The sequence below is a fragment of the Plectropomus leopardus genome, chromosome 8 (assembly GCF_026936395.1).
Source record: "Plectropomus leopardus strain MGB_pleo_1.0 chromosome 8, ASM2693639v1, whole genome shotgun sequence".
Classification (NCBI taxonomy): Eukaryota; Metazoa; Chordata; class Actinopteri; order Perciformes; family Serranidae; genus Plectropomus; species Plectropomus leopardus.
In genome coordinates, this window is record NC_142183.1 from 29,210,577 (window position 1) to 29,229,987 (window position 19,411).

At 43.9% G+C, this 19,411-nt stretch overlaps 1 protein-coding gene across 2 annotated transcripts in view; it reads left to right on the forward strand.

Moving 5' to 3' along the window:
- gpc3 (glypican 3) overlaps nt 1–19,411 on the forward strand; it is a 139,592-nt gene that overhangs the window by 116,257 nt on the left and 3,924 nt on the right. For both annotated transcript variants that reach the window (XM_042493550.2, XM_088081347.1), the window contains exon 7: nt 1,303–1,489. In XM_042493550.2, coding sequence (XP_042349484.1) covers nt 1,303–1,489 — 187 coding nt within the window. The remainder of the gene's footprint in view (nt 1–1,302; nt 1,490–19,411) is intronic.

Genomic DNA, 19,411 nt, shown 5'->3' on the forward strand with positions numbered 1-19,411 from the left:
AGGAAATCAATAAAAAACAAACAAGCAGGCAGAGCGGTGAGATGAAAAGGAGGCTCGGAGGGCAGGCGGCTGGAATTTAGCACATCTGTTACCTTGGCAGGACTCTCAATCATGTGCGATGTTGTGGAGGCTGAAAGATGGTCAGAGAGCGGCCATGCAGGTTGTCTCCAAGCTGGCTCACGTGCTTTTCTCTCGTGGATGCAGACAGGGGAGAGGTTTTCTCAATTTCTGCTAAAGCTACACAACAAAACTACTGAAAAGGCTGGGCTTTATGTCGACATTTTTACTCAGTTTTAGTAACGGAATTCATATAGTTTGCTACTTCCTCCTTCTTTTACACTCGGTCAAGAGGAATTCACATACAGCTCGTGGACATTCCTTTATTATTTATGAGTTGATTAGTTTACCACAGTTCTCAATAAACACTTCTGGTATGTTTTGCACAAACACATTATGAGCTTCTGTGAATCACATGGGAAAATATCTGAGTTAACCAACAACTTCCTTCACAGCCTAGAGGCCAAACCGGAATAAGATTCTGCTGCAAATATCATATTTCTTTGTTTTAGAGCTTGTGTTGCATGTTTTTTTTTTAAAATATATGTATATATAATTGTTTTTTTAAGCATTATTTAATCTGCAGCCTGTTTCTTGTTTATTATTATTATTTTCTCTGCAACTTTTTATGCCGCCATCTTGGCCAGATCTCCCTTGAGAAAGAAGTTTCCAGCCTGAACTGGTTCAAAAGTCGGAATATCACAAACATGAACTTTTCCTCATCTTTCATCCTGCTGTCTCATTTTAGATCTGGAGGCCTGGATGTCCACTTGGACAGAGTATGCTATGTGGTGTTTTTGTGTCCCAGTTGCCCTGAGACAACCACTCAAGACGATGATGTTTGCCAGTAACAACACAATCGCACCAGTCTACTTGCCCCACTGTTTCTTTTTGTACCAGTAAATTACATGGAGCGACAGCCACAACCCTTTGAATGAATCACGTTTGGACAAAAATAACAACACTGGCACCGATAACAAAACTGTTTTCCTTCCTGGCGATTATAATTAGAGTTTTTGGTAAATACCAGCACTTTTAGATCTCACCGAGTTGTTGTCAGGAATTCCCCTCAGACTGTTGTAATCATACAGTACGCACTCAGATCGAGAGACACCCCTTATTTATTTTAACAGCTTTGTTAAACCATTAATGCACAGGCACATTCCGGCCACAGAGTGATTCATCAGGAGTGCTGGGTGTGTTTTTGACATCATTACCTTTAACCTCTTCCTGTTTTTCCCACAGTTGCTGCGGCTGGTAACCGTATCTGAGAAGCGCTGGAGAGCCCGGTCGCGGGGAGTTGGAGTTGACGGGTGGAGTGATGAGGGGGAAGAGGGATTCGTGAGCGGGGACTGTGACGATGAAGATGAGTGCACCGGAGTGTCAGGACTGGGGCCGCCACCCAGACGCAAACGGTTACGCATCTTTGCAGGTGAGACGCGCATATTCTAACCGGATCTCAAAATTGATGGTAAGGGTAAAGTGCATAGGATTTAGGGGCATATATGGGCAAAAATATAACATGATATACTGAGTATCTTTCTTTAGTGTGTGATCACCTGAAAATAAGAGTTGTTCTGTTCTTTTTTTACCTTACAATGAGAAATTTACATCTGCAAGGGGTTCCTGAAGTTCGCCATGGTGCACCATGAATGCCCAGTAGCCTAGAAAAGACAGCCCAAACACTGGCTCTAGATAGGACCATTTGCAGTTTTTTCATCAGCTGCTTTATTTAGCCACCCCTCTCCGATGAGCAGTAACAGAAAAACGCAGATTTTATTTACTGTGACACTGCTTTTTTCTGTGTTTATACTAGGGCTGCCCCTTGAAAGTCAGAGAACCTTAGTAGATTAAGATTGCTTCAAGTCTTTTTTTTGCCAGTAAAACTGAAAGTAAGGAGAAAAATACACTGCCACACAATTCTAGTGCGTCATAAATGATAATTGAGAGGGATTACTTCATATGAGTTTTTTAGGAAAATCCTGCATATTATACCTTTGACTACAACTTGTGTGGTTTCAAATGAGGTGCTGCATCCACATTGATAATGTAAAATGACCTTAAATTGCTTTTATGAGATGGTCTGTGAAAAAAAATGTTGGGCACAAGCTATTAAGTTGTTTACGTTTTAGCCTGCTAACCAAATTGGAGCTATTTACTTTCAAACTGGTAAGTGCATGAATGGGTTTGGCTCAGTCTGCAGTGAGTCAGAGTGATCACAGTCCAAACACAGGCAGTGGGCACAGCAGAGACGTGTTTACATGACTACTGTACATGTTGACACCACTGTGACACTATGCAGCAAGAGACGTGAGACTTCCTCAGGTAGCCGCCTCACCTCGACCCTTTGACCTCCCCGCCGTCAATCCCTCGGAAACGTCAAGACGGGCTCTCCGAAAGCCAAACAAAGAACAAATGAAGCTACAAACTGTCGGGAGAAAAGAAACCAAACAGAAAATGAGGGAGAAAACAGGCAGGGAGCAGGAAGAAGGGGGTTCGATACATGGACACAAAGCCGGCGCAGCTGAGCAAACACAGCAGAGGGAGTAGTCCTCCTGTCGGGGATGTTGTGGCAGAGATTTGGGTTCGGCGGGCAGGGAGCGCGAGCAGGAACCCGAGGTTAACGCAGGAATCCTGCAGGGCCATCACTTCCAGCAGGCTGGGCCGTGAGAGTGTGATGCCCTCTCTTACACGCTCCTGTTAGCCTGACTGTACAGTTCTGCTTCGACACACAGAGTCATTATACTGTCTCCTCAGGGTTGACACAGCGGGAAATTAAAGCACCCTTTATAGTCCGGCCTCCATCTTTAGTGTGTGTGCTCCTCACGAGTGTGTGCGAGTGAGTCTGCAGGCACATATACGCCTGTTTGTACCTGAGCCAGTAATGTTTGCAGACCTTGGAGAGTCCCTGCTCATTGGCAGATATACAGATAGCTGCTGATAGCCTGTGATGACCCAGCAAAACGCTGACCTAGCACAGCCGCTCAGCCCATTTTGGTCAAACAGGGGGCTGAGGTTCAAAGGTCATCCTGCAGAGCATGAGCCTGTCTGTGCGCTGCTGCTCTGAGATGGACGAGGCAGATCTGGTTTCACAAAGCCTGGAGTGGAGCGACGGTGTAGCACATACACACAAGAGCCGGGGAAAGGTGACAGAAGCCACAACAACAAGGTGCAGACAGGACGAAGGCGGGACTGAGACCCCCACACAGCCGGGCTGTCAACCTGCCGGCAACACAGAGGATGTTCCCAAACGTGTGTAATGATTGATCTGTCCGTGCTCATTCTCTACACAGATTCCATAACCTTCTGATCAGTAATGCTGCTCAGCCACAACACACACAGAGACACACATACACTGCCCCTCCGGGGCCAATCAAACCCCGCACCGCACATTCCCCAGAGCATTCCAGGCCAGGGGAGCTATTCCAGGACAGGGACTCCCCCACTACACCACCCTCACCCCTTCAAAGCCAGACTATCAGCCAGGCACTGGACTGGTTACAGCTCACACACCAGACAGATCAATCACTGACTTTCCTGCTGTCACTTAATTCAATTTATGAATCAAATTAATAAGACAAATAAAAAAAAGTAAAGGTTTAATTTCCAAATACTGCAAGGCTGCAGCTGTTTAATTTTGATTGGGAGGTGGGAAATGTGTAGTACTCTGATGTTTGGCTTTAATCAATTAGTCTTGCAGAACACCAGCTATAATCCATAAAACTTCACACATGTGATAGGGTAAAAAACACCTAGTAAGACACTAGCGATCAGATAATTAGACCTAAATAATTTGTCTGCAGTCACTCATCATGCACATTGTTTAAAGCAAGTCTGTGTAACTTTTTCTAAATGGTGGCTGCTGTGGCCATGCGTGTCAATTATGGTATAATGTTGTATGGTAAAGTGTAACAGTAACACAAGTTAACAAGTCAGCTAACTGACTCAGCAATGTTTTTTACACAGTAATATCAACCTGAACTTAGTAAATATTAGCCACAAAAAGCCGGTAGCAGCAAATCCTATACGTAAATTGAATTGAACACCGGTTGGTTTTATGCTTCTAAGGCTGAGAATGTTATGTTTGTTATTTCTTTCTTTAAAAGTGACGTAGTCTCACTTTAAAGGTGCGATACACTGTGGCTACAGCAGGTGGCTACTGCTAACGGTGCCAACAGTGTTTAATAATGGAAATAAAAAATAGACAGAGCAATCAATTTTATTTATTTATTTTTGTATTTTATTGTTGCGCCGTATGAGCGCAGTGCGGAACAGCTGCAATTAATTAGTTAGTGGGATGTGAAGGGAAAGGCTCATATGCACTTGCCAGCACGACCACCAAAACAAAATACAGAGAAGCTTGGAATACGACACACACAGGGGGAGCATGACCTATTCTCTACTCAGGACGCCATTACTCCACATTATCTTTGTATAGCAAATAGTGGTTTGCTGCTATTATAATGTTCTCATATAATTCACCTTACTACTTTTTGTAACGTTGTCTATGGATGTGGTATAGCACCCATTTTCAGCAACTATAGATTATATAGTTACATATTAAATAGCTAGAAAATACCATATCAGTCACATATAAAAGTATTTTGTTGGTCAGTATAATCCCAAAATGTGTATTTAAATGCACATACAGTAATGCGAGTGTGTGGCACAGGTTTGTCTGTGTGTGCAGGTTTGTAAAAATCCTGTAGTGTGTTATGCCGTATGACTGTCTCTCGCTCATGATGAGGGCTCACCTGTGTCTCTATGCTTTCATGCACACCTGGTCTCTGACTGTAAGGCCTCTGTGGGCAAACAAAGAGCCTCCATAAAATCTGCTCAAAGCCTCTCTTCATTCCCTCTTACTCGCTTCATTTTTTCTCCCTCTGTCACTTCAAATGCAGTCAGTAATGTTTTCAGACTACTGAGTCATTTACCGGTTAAAGTCTTTGCTATCTGTGTGAGGGTAAAATTCTGGCAGTTTGTTCAGTTTTTGTAGGTGAGTTTCAGCTCTTGCAGTTTTGTGAAATAAATGGGAGCGCAGTGAAATGTAGCAAATCAATCAAGTAGTCTCAGGATAATGTTCCTCGAGTAAGTTCTTGAAAGAAAATGATTCACATTGAGAAAACGTGGGAATAATCCACAGAAATGTTTCTTTTTATAACAAGAGTTGACCACTCAATTCTGAACCACTTATACAGCCGTCTATTTAAGAGTCTAAAGCTAACTGCTAGACTAAATAACTTGTTAAAATGGGTTTTTCATGCAGTTTGGAAACATTCAGTAGTGTGAAAGCCAACAGTTGGTGGGCTCTGCCACGGCCCAGCAGCCCAGAGCTCTGCCTTGTGTGTTTTCTTGCTGAGCTGGACTGAACGGCTCTTTTGCTGTGTGCTGTACCTCGCCATGCTCAGCAGGAGCCGCGTGAATAGGCCTCTTGTTATGTTCCTGCGCTCAGACATTCGGTCACTGTAAGCACTCTGAAGGAAAGCTGTTTCTCTGGAAGCTCTTGAGCATTTTATCAGCGCCAGGGGTTAGCAAAATACAAAGTGGAAATATTCGTGTAATGTGAAACATGCGGCTTACTATGAGAGGCTGGGCTGGGCTCACCTTTCAGGTCTGCTACAAATTTTGTGGCTGGAACAAAGGAGCGGGTAAAAGAAAGAAGAAGGTGATGAAAGAATGCGGGGAAAGTACAGAAAGAGACAAAAACACCTTTGATAACTCTAAAGGTTGATACACTGAGAAACCTAAACATTCTTTACTCTGTATGTGGGTGGAATTGACAGCCGTACGTGCTGCCAATACGACGACCTGGTATGTTAATTAACTGCAGCTGTGACCCCCGACCCTCAGCACCTGATAGGTGAGTCACACGGCGCCGCTCGTCCGCAGTAGTGTTTGCCACATGTCTTCATCAAAAGGGGCCGTAATTCAGACACTGTTGACATTAGCTCTGGCAGCTCTGGATGCATCCACCATGTATACTGTTTCCTCCAACTTTAAGCTCCATATATTTTAATAAAGCCGATTATTTGAGCTACTGCGCTCATGAATGTGTTTCCAGTTACTGAGCTGTCCACATGTGGTTACCAGGTAGAGGGCCTGTGTGCAACAGGTTAGCGTGAGGCAGAAGGAAACCGACTCAGACGATGCAGATGTGCTTGGAGGTGTGCAGGTGTTTGGGTGGAGGAGGAATCTGGTTGCCCACATGCTCAGAGTCCTCTGTGGTTTGCAATAGCAAGCAGAGCCAGATCATACCAAGGCACAAAAACATGCAGACTCAACCAAATTATCAGTTTGAGGCCTACCTCCATCAGGACTACATCATCTAAAAAATACATACATCAGACCAACAAAACATCATTTAGAGTAGGTTTTTTTACGTTCTCTTTTGGGGGAAACCTCAGAAACCCTAGGAAGAGCAACTGAGGAGGGATCCCTCTTCCAGCACAGACAGATGTGCAATAGATGTCGTAAATAACATTTCAACATTCATGACAACTGTACAAGGGTGAATTCTATATAACTCACCTCATTTACTAAGGCCCAAAGTTACACATATTTAAGGGCGGGGCTGCTTGAGTGACAGGCTGTCTACAAGGTGATGCTACAGTCTGTGAGGTAGACCCACCCCTCGCTCCTCCACAGCTTCACCCTCTTGTCCAATTATGGTTGCTTCTGGCTCCAAAAAGCCAAGATGGCAACGGACGAAATGCAAAACTCGAGGCTTCAAAAAAATCCAAAAATGGCAGTCCACAAACCAATGAGTGACGTCACAGTAGCTTCTTTAATTATTTATCCAGTCTATGAGCACAGACAGCAACAGCATACACAGAGGGAGTTGTAACATGTCTCCAAATTTCTACTTTAAACAAATAAGTGTAATGCAAATATTGATCTTCGATTTGTTTCCCTGCTATGTTGTAAAAGAGACAGAAGACAGCAGCTTGGGCTTTTTCTCCAGGCTATAGACCAGACCGCTAATGGGCCATTGCCAACACCATGCCCTCTGTTGGAGGAAAGAAATGTAACATTAGAGAGAAATGGTATAAAGCACAAAAGCTGTTGTGTAGGCATTAACCACGACTTTCGGACTGAGATTTGAGGCACACAATATACAAAGATACCCACTGTCAGTGTGCTCAATAACTAAATGTACTGGTGACTGATGGAGAGCTAATGTTTGCTTGTGTGGGAGGCTGCTGCTGTTAAAGTCTTCCAGTAAAGCAGCATGACTGTCATCTCCAACTAAATGTCAGCCTTAATCAAACAGTTGGCTGTTAACAGGTTAGTTATTTACAACAGTTAGCCTAACAATACAGCGATTCCATCAAATATACTGTAGATGTCTGGAAAAACATTAGCCGGCCACTGTGTTGGGTCATTCATCCACTTGAACAGGGGAAGGCTGCCCAGCTCGCAATTTTTGGTTCTAAAAACATTCTGAGAATGTTACAATGCAACCAATGCAATGTTTCAGTAACATTTTCAGCTGCAAGTTTTCTTTAAGTTCCCAGAATGTTCTCTTAAAGTTAGAGGAACATTCTCTATAAATATTTTAAAAAACATGTTAATTTTTTTTGTTAACATTTCACATTACATTCCATTTTCATAAAAAACGGTCACATTAATCTCAGCTCTCAATAACAAGTTCTTAATGTTTCTTTGAAAACATTCTTCCTTTGTTCTCATGTAACATTGTGAGAACATTTATAAAAAACACTCTCTGATCTGTCACCTCTCAACATCACCAAAACATCCTCAGAATGTTGCAGTTATAACATTATGTCTTAGTCAGCATTTAACCATATAGGGACGTTATTTAAAATGATAAACATCCTTAAAGCGTTCTTTGAACATTAGATCAAAATGTTATCTTTAAAACATTATTGCAATTTGTAGGTAATGTTAGCCAATGTTGAGGAAATGTTCCCTGCTAGCTGGGTGAGGGGCCATGATAGCGATCAACCTTAATTTATTGAGTTATCGCTAACATTCAGGTTCAGGCAGGTTTGATCTGTAAAACAAACTTTTTTTTAACAAGAAACAAATGCACAAAGACTTGACAAAATTATTATTCAAATGCGTCAAAATACATTGAAATCAGTAGGATCTTCAGTTTTGAATTCCCCAAAAGAGCGCGCAGCCTTGCTATTTTGCGAGGTATCCTAATGTCTGTTATGTAGAAAAAAAGGAAGACTGTTGAGTTCATTAATCATCTGAAATACTCACAGAGAAGCCAGTTATAGACTCCTGACTTCATTATTTTAAGACAACTAAAAGTATCAACTAGAAACACAATTTATCAATCAAAACTATTCTAAATGCCACCATCTCTGACTTTAGCTGTGGTGACATAGACTGATTTGACTAAATATGTTTCTGCAGCTCAATCCTGGCAATAAAACAGCATAATTATGATTTTTTTCCCCCAGTGAAATGAAAGACACATAAAAGAACAGATGTTGTTGCTCAGTTTTAGGCGATCTGCAAATCAAAATCATTCATTCCAAAAAAGAGATTTGGAAAAAATGCCAACTGCTCTCATCCTTGGCTGACAAGACGATCATTCTTTAGCCAGCTAAAATCTGTTTATCCTTTAAGATGATTAATGACGAACTTAAAGTGAAAAAAAAGCAATATAATATTTCTGGAGAAGTCTTTAAATTGATGAAAACGTAAAAGCCGTGGGGTAGAGGAGGTGTTGAAAGGTCAGCGGGTGGCGCTGGCGGAGAGCCTGATAATGTGTAACACACAGGACATGTTCTGACCCAGTGTTCTCTACCTCCATCCCTCTTTGAGCTTATAAACAACCTCTGTAAATTCAGCCAATCCTCCTCCTTCCCCACCTCCTCCACGCCCCTCACAAAAATAATGAAGCTTGCCACCATCTGTGTAAACAGGCTTGGCTAGTGTGAGCTGCAGTCTCTCACTCTCGTTCTTACTGGAGCCAGCCACAAGGCCCCGTGTGTCCCCGGTTATGGGGCTGAGTGTGGTGGCAGCAGAGGGGAAGATGGGAAAGGAGAAGGGGAAAAAGGGAGGAGAGGAACACAGAGATGAAGTTACCCTCTTATTGGGCCCTTGTTGGTCTTCCGCCATGGAGCTTTCTCAAATCAATCCAGGGATAAAACCCCTAAGATTAGCCAGGAGGCAGGAAGAAGAGCCCTGGTTTTAATTTCTGTGGATACAAGCGCGCAGAGCCGACTGGGTTCTCATCATCTACACGAGAGGAGGAGGGGGGCATCCCACCAGCGTTTGATTCATTTTGTAGGCCCATGCATTTTTCTGTGTTTGTGTGTGCCTCTCGGAAAAGCGTTTGTTTGCTCAAGAGCTTTATTTACATTCACAGGCACTTTTTGGACACACTAAATTGATTCCAGGCCCGTTCCTGGGTCATGTCCATCAGCTCAGCCACAGTCCACAAACACTCTGCACACAGCGGGGCCATTCTCGAGGCCCGCTGCTCACCGCCGCAGTGACACACAGCAGCCATTTTGTGGGAATGTCTTAAAAGCCTGGTTGAGGGTTTTGGGTGGTTTACATTTAACATGTTAACTCTCTACTTTCACCTGCATCTCCTAAACTCTCCCTTTATCCATTAGGGGTGAGCAATATGGCTGTAAAGTAATATGGATGATATTTAAGGGTATTTTTGCAATAACGATGTTCTTAACAATATGATAAAAATGCTAAGAATATTTTATTATAAATTTCATGAACATGCAATTTAAACAAAATAAGTCTTATGTTGTTGTATGTGTCAGTATAAATGTTGTTAGCCTTCAAATATTTTGTAAAAACTAAAAAAAAAATTCTCAGACCTTTAGTTTGTAAACGCTCAGAGTGAGGTTCAGATTCTGTATAAAATAATATTACAACAAAGCAAAATCTATCAGAAATTACACATCTAACAGTTGCCAAATACGCAAAACATTATCTTCAGTCTATTAATAATAGATATGTATATAATTGACTGAGTTGTTTTTCTCCAACTGCAGGTGTATAAGCTGCAATTTCTCCTTCATCTTCTTGCTGTAGCTTGTGTCACTCGGCGCTGATGATCAGACACCTCACACACTGCATTATTTTTTGACAGGCTGTTATGTTACGATGCCTATCACAAATTCATACGTAGCGTCACACAGATTTACAGTAGGTCAGACTTACGACAAAATTACCTGATGACACAGTTCATCTGTGTGTATTGTGGAGAGGAGAAAGAGACGCTGTACGTTGCAAAAAAAAGTCTGAAAGGTTCTGGGCTGTTCATAAAACATCCAGGTAGCAGTTTCACTTTCAGCCACGCTTGTTGTTGCCATGCATAGCTGCATGAGGCAGCATCATTGACAACAAGTTGAAATAATGTCATTATCACAATATGAATTATTCTTATCATATGAAAAATTATGCCAGTATTATTGTGGACGAGAAGTTGTGGCACACCCCTACAGGGGCATTTCTTGGGAGTGGCCTTAAATCTTAAATCTGATCGGGCACTCCAGACGCCACCCCATTATGATTGGCTATCTACACAGTCAGTTTGAACTGTTTGACGAGAAAACTGAATTTTGTATATTATTCAGTCTTGAACCTGAGAGGCGGTAATGTGCCAGAGTGCTGTTTAGCCTGCCAAAAAGCCACAGAAGAGGAAAAAGATCTGTTTTGATTTGGAGCAGAGCTGCCATAGACTTTAATAAAAATCTGTGTGGTTTCACTTTGTTGTGTTGTGATTGGTCAGTCTACTACTTCATTCCACTCCGGCATAAGGCCGTGCCCCATTTAGGCCACCCCAGTAAAAAAAACGTGTGGACACGCCACTGCCCCCCTTCTATCCATCCCTCTCTCCCCGTGGCCTCCGTTTTTCCAGCCCATTCTTGAAAGCAACTCAGCGGTGCAGTGAACATTGCAGGAGTCCTGCTGTCGATGGACTGTGAGCTGCTGGAGGAAACCGCAGGCTAACCACTAAAAAGGGCTCGGATAGATAGTGGAACGGCTCAACAGGAGCTCTCTGTGTACACTCAGACCGGCCAAATTGTCACTCTTGGCTATATTTCTGGTCTGCCTCTCTATGACAGGAATGTGGGGAGAATTGTGCATGTTTGTTGGCAGGGACATTTGCACAACAAACACACGTCTCAATCTGCCAGCCACATTTCCTTCAGCGGACCGACTGCTGGACCTGAGATGAGAATGTAAACAGATCTGTGTGGGATGTCAGTTTCCCTCATTATTACAAGATAAAGATAGTATCCCAAGAATGTGTTCCCCGACCAGGACATTCCCCAGGCCAAATGCTGACCCTCTGGTCATCAGCTTGGATCCGTGCACAATCACTCCAGCCTCTCTCTCTCACTGATAAGAACCACCATTGTTCCATTTCTCCAGAAACACCCCGTAACCGGCGCTCCCTGCCAACCCCTGACCCTCCGTCAGCACCGACCTCAGAGCCGCTGGAGGTTACAGGCCTCCTCTGTACGCAGCGGAGCTCCCCACCCTGAACGAGCCCCTTGCCCTGAGCACAGAATCAGCTCTTTGTACGTTTGATTTGTTATGGTTTTTACCCCTCGCGCTCGCTCACACACTTTTCCACCTTCACAGCGCCGGCTACGAGGAATTCTCGCCTGAAATTTATGTCTCCGTTTCAAGCTTTTTATTTCTCTTCAAGCTCCTTCTCTTTCTCCTTCCTACGATCATATTAGCTGTTACTGGAAGTGGAGACTAAAAATACCTCGGAGTAAATCTAATTTTGAGGCCGCGGGGAGAGGCCACTGGGTGCAGCACGCAGGTCATCCACTCACTGACACCACCTCCCTTCATGTTAATTAATAGGTGTTGACTTGCGCTTGTCCCACAAAGCCACAGTTTAGAAGTGTCTGAGAGGCTTGGTTTCCCTCTTTTGACAGCTGGGTGTATTCTTTTGTTATCAGAGCGAACCCACACATTCAGTACTCAGTTTGGAGTTTCTTCGATTTCAACTCACGACATTTGTTTCCTTTTTTTCTCACTCAGTTTTCTGTTTTGCCAGACTTCCTTCAGCCTCCCAACCCCATTCAGTCTCCTGATTTCACCTTTCCTTATAAACTCTCTAGAACTCCGTTATGTATGTTTGTTTGTGTCCTCTGTCCTCCTTGGCATCACGTCTCCTCGCCGTACTCTCTTGCCCTCTGTGTGGGAGGGTCCCTCAGCCTAGAATAACAGTGAGTGTTGAGGAGGTTGGGAGGCCAGAGCAGCTCAGAGAGCGGTGCTGTTGCAAAGGCCCGGGGCAGGGCCTCCTCTGGGCGTCCCGTTTGTCTTGGCCTGACATTCCCAGTCTCTCAGAGCGCCCCTGTGGTCGGCCTGTGGGTGTGGAGACAGACGGTCACATTCCCGCCAGCCCATGGACAGAAGCATCCTGCGCCGCTCCCTCTCTGCTCTCAATCTTCTTGGACAAACACTGGCCGAGTCGCAGAAGTTACAGAATGTGACTGACAAGCCAATAATCATGGGTCGCCTCCGTATCCGATACCCTCTACAAGATAAGACCCAGTCAATCAATCCGGCAGCGTCTATCATGTTTTTACAGAGCCATTGTCCTCTTTGCAGCTGTAAGGGCGGCTCCTGGTAAAAAATTACACCTACAGCAGCACCTCTATGTCCAGATTTGCTGAGTGTAATATTTAATAAATAGAATAGTTTGCTCTGCATAGATGAGACGAGTGATAAAATATTTGCCTTCCCTCGGAAACCGTAATATCTTTTAAGCTGTCGAATCTGTAAAACCGAGATCAAATTTGAACAGCTTAGGTGTGTTATGTGCACACATCGTCTGCCAATGTAGCAGCAATCTAAACCATCTCTGCCGTTTCATAAGAAGCACCTGTGTTTGGAGACTTAACATTCCACATACTTATCTGACCAAAAAAAGGCCTTTGTGCATAGCACACATGTACTGAATAAACTGTACCGGACCATGAAGGTACACACTTGCCAGAGGGGTTATAATAATGTGTCAACTGGCTACTGATGTGCACCTAAAAAGTCACTCTGCAGCATTTAAGAAACATGTTTGTGCAAAATGCGAGACAGCACAAATGGGGCGCTTCCTGTGTTTTTCTGTATCATGTAATCATCACCTGTAGTTGTGCTGGAAAATGTGGCTTTCCACTCACTGTTGCAATTTTTCTACATAGTTTGCTTGTTGTGACAACTGCAAACTGTAAACGACAAGCCTCAGGCACCCGAGCGCTGCTGAAAACAAAACTCCAGACTCTCTCCCCCCCTCCCTTTTCCCCCCTCTTCTCTGCACACACACATACATGCATGCATGCACACACACCAGCCACTGTTTGACCTGTGAGGGATCCAAACAAACATCCGCTCCCTCCGAAAACCACAGTCTGGATTCATCCGTCTGTTCTCCTGAGGAATTGTCGCTAAAGAAAACATGAAGTAAAAAGCCTGAGCATGTGACTGACCTACCTGCTCATTCTTGGTCCGGAGCCTCAATGTAACCAATCAATGGGTGGACTGTTGACCTCTCCCCTGGGTCGTAACTCGAGCTCATAAGGCCACAATAAAGCTAGCAGGGGTACGCTAGCAAGGTGGCGTCCTTTGAGGAGTGATAGTCTCAAAATGGAAGGTTCAAACGGGCGAGCGGGAGGAGGGCTCGGCTCCGCTGAAAGCCACAAGGGCCCACACTGGTCACATTAATCAAAGCCGGGATAGTGGCTCTATTTTTAGCCAGGAGTTATCCATCTGTGTGTCTAATTGTCCCTGCCTGTGTCCACTGTCCTGGCTCCTCCGTAAAGAAGAAATGAAAAAGAAGAAGAGTCGGTCAAATTCAAGTATATGGCTGAACTGTGTACAGTGGTTCCCAGCCATTTTCTTTCAGGGACTCAAAAATAACAGTAGAGAGCAACTGATAAACTGTACAGTTAACCCAAATGTCTAACTGCAGGACGTTTGTCTTAAATTAGCAATTATGATGAATTTTGAGCAGATTTTTTTCTGTGAATATTGCAACAGAGATGAGTTTTCCTGATTTTGTTGGGACTTTTTGTGGGAATCAACAATCATACATTCTTTAAGGCTTCATTACTTTTGCTTGGCCATCTTTTCTAATGCAGGACGAGGCTGTTTAGAGTGAAGGCTCTGTGAATATAGCTTGAGATCAGTTCTTCACTGTGCAGTGTGAGATCTTTTTTTGAATTTTGAATTTTTTTTTTTTAATTAATCAAAATTTAAAAAAAAAGACAAGTTCATTTGTTTTTTGTTTCAGAAATCAGTGAGATGCTGAGATAGACCTTCTGTTAATTTTATTTCATTTTTAAAGTTTTCTAACATCAAAAAGGCTTCATGGTGCTCTGGGAAGCTTTGGCGACCCCGGTGTGGTGCAGGTTTGGAACCAGAGGTGATGTAAGAAACACTTAGAGGGCTTTTCATTTGAGAGGAGGACTTTGAAACATAAGGTAGCCGTTATACGCTCAGTCACAGACTTTCATTCACCATAACTTTCAGAGCTGGTGTGAGACGTCCCCAGTGTTGCGGTCCAGCCCAAAAACACACGTAGCCTAAATACATTTAAAAATGCAGAACAGTAAACCGTCACAGCGGAGGGGAGCTGCTTTCTCTGGAGCTGTACCGCTGATCATGTGACACATTCTCCTCTCCTCAGCTGCAGTCACACCTGGTGATGAAAGTCCCCGTGTGAAAGGTGGAGGTTGTCTCCTGCTGCTATCAGAGCCAAGCTCAGATGACAGGGATAGTTTGTGAATCGTCCTCTTGCCGCCATCAAAAGTAGAATTCTGTCATTATGGATGCACCCGTCATATATTTACTTAAGCTTCAATTAGTGTCTCATTTCCTTCTTCTCTTTATTACGGCAGCGACTCCCATTCTGACATTTTAAGTATTTTAAGTTAAGTATTAGTTAATGGCATCTAAATAAATGTAGGGCTTGTGTCAAGCTGGTGACTTAATCCTCTCTCTCCTCCCTCCAAAACTGCAATATCGACCGCGGATGGCTGGTTAGCTGTTTAGTTTGAACTCCAGGCCTCGGTGAGGAAATTCCTTTTGCAATATTGAATGAGTGCGAGTCTTACGTCTGTAAAGTTTGTTTTCGATGGATATGAATAGATCACTTAACTCCGTACAGCATGGTGCTTTCGGAGATGTGGATGGTGTTGAGGCTGGAGTGGAGTTGGCGTCTTTGCTCTTGTCTGTTTTGCTTTGTTCATGATACAGAGTCTATTGAAACACTCTTCAATGTGTTCTTCCAGATGATCCAGGTTGCTTGGTGTTATATTTTGATTAGGGTGGAAAGGAGGTGAAAAAATAAAAGAAAAAGGGGCGGTTGGGGGGAGGTTATGCGGGGAGAAAAGTTTGTTTGGTCTGCAGTCTAGCAGCTGGAGGCTGCCATCTTGGATTTCGGGCCGTCTCGAGAGAGTTGTGTTCACAGCTGTTTTTTTGCTGCCATGTTACACTGGTTACAGAAAGTGAAGAATAAAGTAATACAGGACTGTCAGCGTTCACAGCTCTATTTATTTCGAAAGAACAACGCCCAATGGGAAAACGGCAAAGCACACGTCGTCAGTCACTCCAACCAACTGTGCATCTCTCACTCACAGACAGACTTTGGCGTTCATAAGGCGTTCATCTCACGCTGCGGTCCAGCCAGAAAGAAGCTACTTCTGTCTGTTTTCCTCTCTTTGACTCTCACTCTGTCTGTGCTTTGCTACACAGGCACAGGTGTTCATCACTAATGATACCAGGATATTATTAGTCGCAGGCCTGTGTTGGAGTGTCGGGGATCTAAGTTTGCATAGTGTTCAGTCCCTGTTGGGTTGTTTTTAAAGCCTGCAGAACAAGGCCCCTCTGTGGTGCTGCTCATGTCCAAGTGTTTAAACTAGCAGGAGAGACCCATTCCCTCCCCCGGTTTTAGGGATTTTTTTCACAGTCTTTTTTTTTCACTCACATTATTGCCGCTGTAAAGCACACCAACACAATGCTCTCCCACTTAGTCTCCCGCTTTTTCACAAACACACACACAGAGCCTGACGCACACACCCCACTCAATCATCGGCACACAAACACACAAATGTAGACACGCATGCCCCCCCTGCTCCCTCCCTCCGCCCTCCCTCTTATCCACAGTGTGTATAAAAGCTGTATCGAATTGCACCTTGAGCTTAATTGGCTCGGCAGTACAGTGCGCCGCTGTCGACAGTGACAAATCGTTCTTTCAGAGCCCCGAAGAATGTCTGCCCACCGCCATGTCAGAGGACACAGGAGGGGAAAAAAAGTTAATTGTCCCCTGGCTGCTGTTCAAACGATGTCGTAACGGCAAAGAAATTCATAGGAGATGCCGTTTGGAGCTTTATTTATTTGCCTCCTTCCTCTGTTTAAGATGGTGCCTGGCAGCGGAGGGCCCTGTGGGCACCAGGGACACAGGAGGAAGGGCCCCCTTCTCTGTGTTTCTACTCAAGGAAAGCAGGCCAAAGCTTTAGAGGGACTGCTCCCTCTGATCACACACTGCTTCAGATCTGCCACTTCCTCCCGCTGGATCTTTACCACCAGGGAGAGCAGTACAACACATCAGATGAGACAGCTAATTCAATCTGTTATTTTAGGAGCTCAGATGGGTGACAGCGCACATGTGAGAGAAGGAAAGTGTATGTGCGCGTAGCCATCGAGACTGTGTGAGGGCAAGGTATGTCAGAAATGTGTGTGTGTGTGTTTGTGTGCTCTGCATCTGGTCTGACAGGGGGACAGCTCGGCTCATAGTTGGCGTTCCTGCCCACAGAGCTGCTTTATTACTGATATCTTCCTGCACTCTCTCATAACTCAGCCTTCTTATTTCAGTCTCCCTCGCAGCTTTCTGCCAGACAAAGCAACACCGAATATGTCTCACACACACACACACACACACACACACAGGGAGGAAGGGCTCTGCTCAGCGTCAGTAGGAGAACAGCTGTGGATGCAGAGCAGGAAGACAGCAGTATGTCTGAGCAGAGCAGCAGGTGACTATGAAGTCACTGCAGCATACAGAACAGATGGAGAGGAGAGAGAAGGGAGGAGTGAAAAACAGGAGCAACTGAGGATTAATGCAGGATTCAGAGACTTCTTAAAAACTTTTATTTATCTGACTGAGGCTTTTTATGACCCTCTGCCTCATATTTACACAGTGGAAAGCACTGACAGTTAAACCACAGCTGTGTAGTAGCTGAGTCACCAACCCACAGTCCAAGTCAAGTCTCAAGTCAAGTGTTCGAGACCAAGTCTGAGTCGAGTCATCATTACCTCAACCTAAGTCCCGTGTCCCAGTCGTCATCATGCACCTTCAAAGATCTAAAATACAATAAAAGAAGGTTTACGTTAAACAAAAATGACACAGCTGTCACTATTCTGAAGGGAAATTAGGAACCTCTGTGATATTAATTGAATTGTTTAAATAGATTTTTGGACCATCAGACAATTTCAGCAAAGCTCATGGCTACTTAATATGCAGAAAGATGCCATTAAATAGCCACATAGTTTCTTGCTAAATCTGGTGCATTTATGGTTGAGTCATTTCAGAGGCTAACATATCAGATGGATAGCTAGCTAACAAATGCATTTCACTTACTTCTCTGTGTGCAGCAGTGACAGGTGTTTGTGAAGTTCGACATCCCGGCCTCCTCCTCAATCGTGTGTTTCAAGCGAAACATTTAGCGATTCTCTTTTCAGTACTGGATGTTAAATCCGTGAAGGCGAATTGCCACGATCCACGGCGCATCTTTCGACTGTGAACAAATAGCCGGGGGGCACGTGCAACATGCAGGTAGAGGAATACACACATGTCCTGCCACTGCAAGAACGTACTGTTACAGACTAGGGACTCAAGTCGGACTTGAGTCCAAGTCCAGGACACCAGTATAACATCACTGACCCACAGTCTGCTGTGAAGTGAACAGCCTCATTGCAGCACATGAGTAATGTACCTGAGGGCTTCTTTACAGTAGCTGTGGAGGTGAAAGTTAAGGATGATAGCCTGGTTGCAGTGGACCGTATAACCTACACAGAGCAGGAGCCCACACCAGTGTCATTTTTTCCACACCGTCCCTGAGGTCATTTAACTATTTTCTCTCAGTCCCACAGAACCTCGCGCAGTGTATGATTAACGACACCGTGAAAACAAAGTGTTATCCACAAAAATAACTAATAGCTGCACGTGGGAGGGATCAGATTCAGTGTCTCCTGACAGCGTTGCCACAGAACTTTGGAGACAGTGTTAAGCCAACTTTTCTGCATACAGGTTTTTGTCTTCCATGTGTATGAGGGATTTTTAGACATCTGTAAGGGTAATATTCAGTCTGAGTATCAACCCAGTCGCCAGGATAAATATTTGAATACTTCGTCTGCAAACCACATTTATGTTACATTTGCATGTTTCATTTGTAGTGGATATGTTGACACTTTATGTATCTTTACGTTTCAATTTTATGTTGTGGCAGCGCGGTGGTTAATATGTGGTTAGGTTTAGGCACAAAAAAACAACAAAAAAACGTTTTTGTTGGGTTAGTAAAGCATCATGTTTTGGCTTGAAATACCCAGTTTGGTTGCCAAAAACACAGCTGGAAATGCCCCTGGCTTTGAACAGTGGTCTGCCATTTGGCAAGGTGTCAGGCCACTCACCATCCCCTCCACACACCATTTTTTTAATCAGTCCTTTACAATATTGGAGGCAATAGATAAAAACATTTCTCTGATTTTTTCCCCATGATTTTACGATTTTCAGACGTTTCTAGGATTTTAGGACATTTCGAGGTTTTAAGGAAGTTTTTAGGATTTTAGGACATTTCTGAGATTTTATTTATTTAAAGATTTTTTGGGGGCATTTTTTGCCTTTATTAGATAGGACAGAGTGATAGCATGAAAGGGGGAGAGAGAGGGGGTGCATGCAGCATAGGGCTGTGAGCTGGAATTGAACCCACAGCTGCTGCAGTGAGGACACTGCCTTCATATATGGAGCGCCTGCTTTATCCACTGAGCCACCGGATTCCCCATTTATGAGATTTTAGGACGTTTCTGGGATTTTAGTACCTTTCTAGGATTTTAGGACATTTCTATGTTTTTACGACATTTACGGGATTTACGGATGTTTTCAGGGTTTTAGGACATTTCTAGGTTTTGATGACATTTCTAGGATTTTAGGATGTTTCTAGAATTTTAGGACATAATGGGTCTAGCTTGGACCTCCTCCAGGGGGTGCGTGGATCCTCCACTGGCACTTTTTGGGATAAATATGCTCTGTGTTGATGCTGTTTATACTAAAAGTACAAAAACAATTCCCATTGTGAATCACTTGATTCACATGAATTAGAAAATGTTTGGGAGG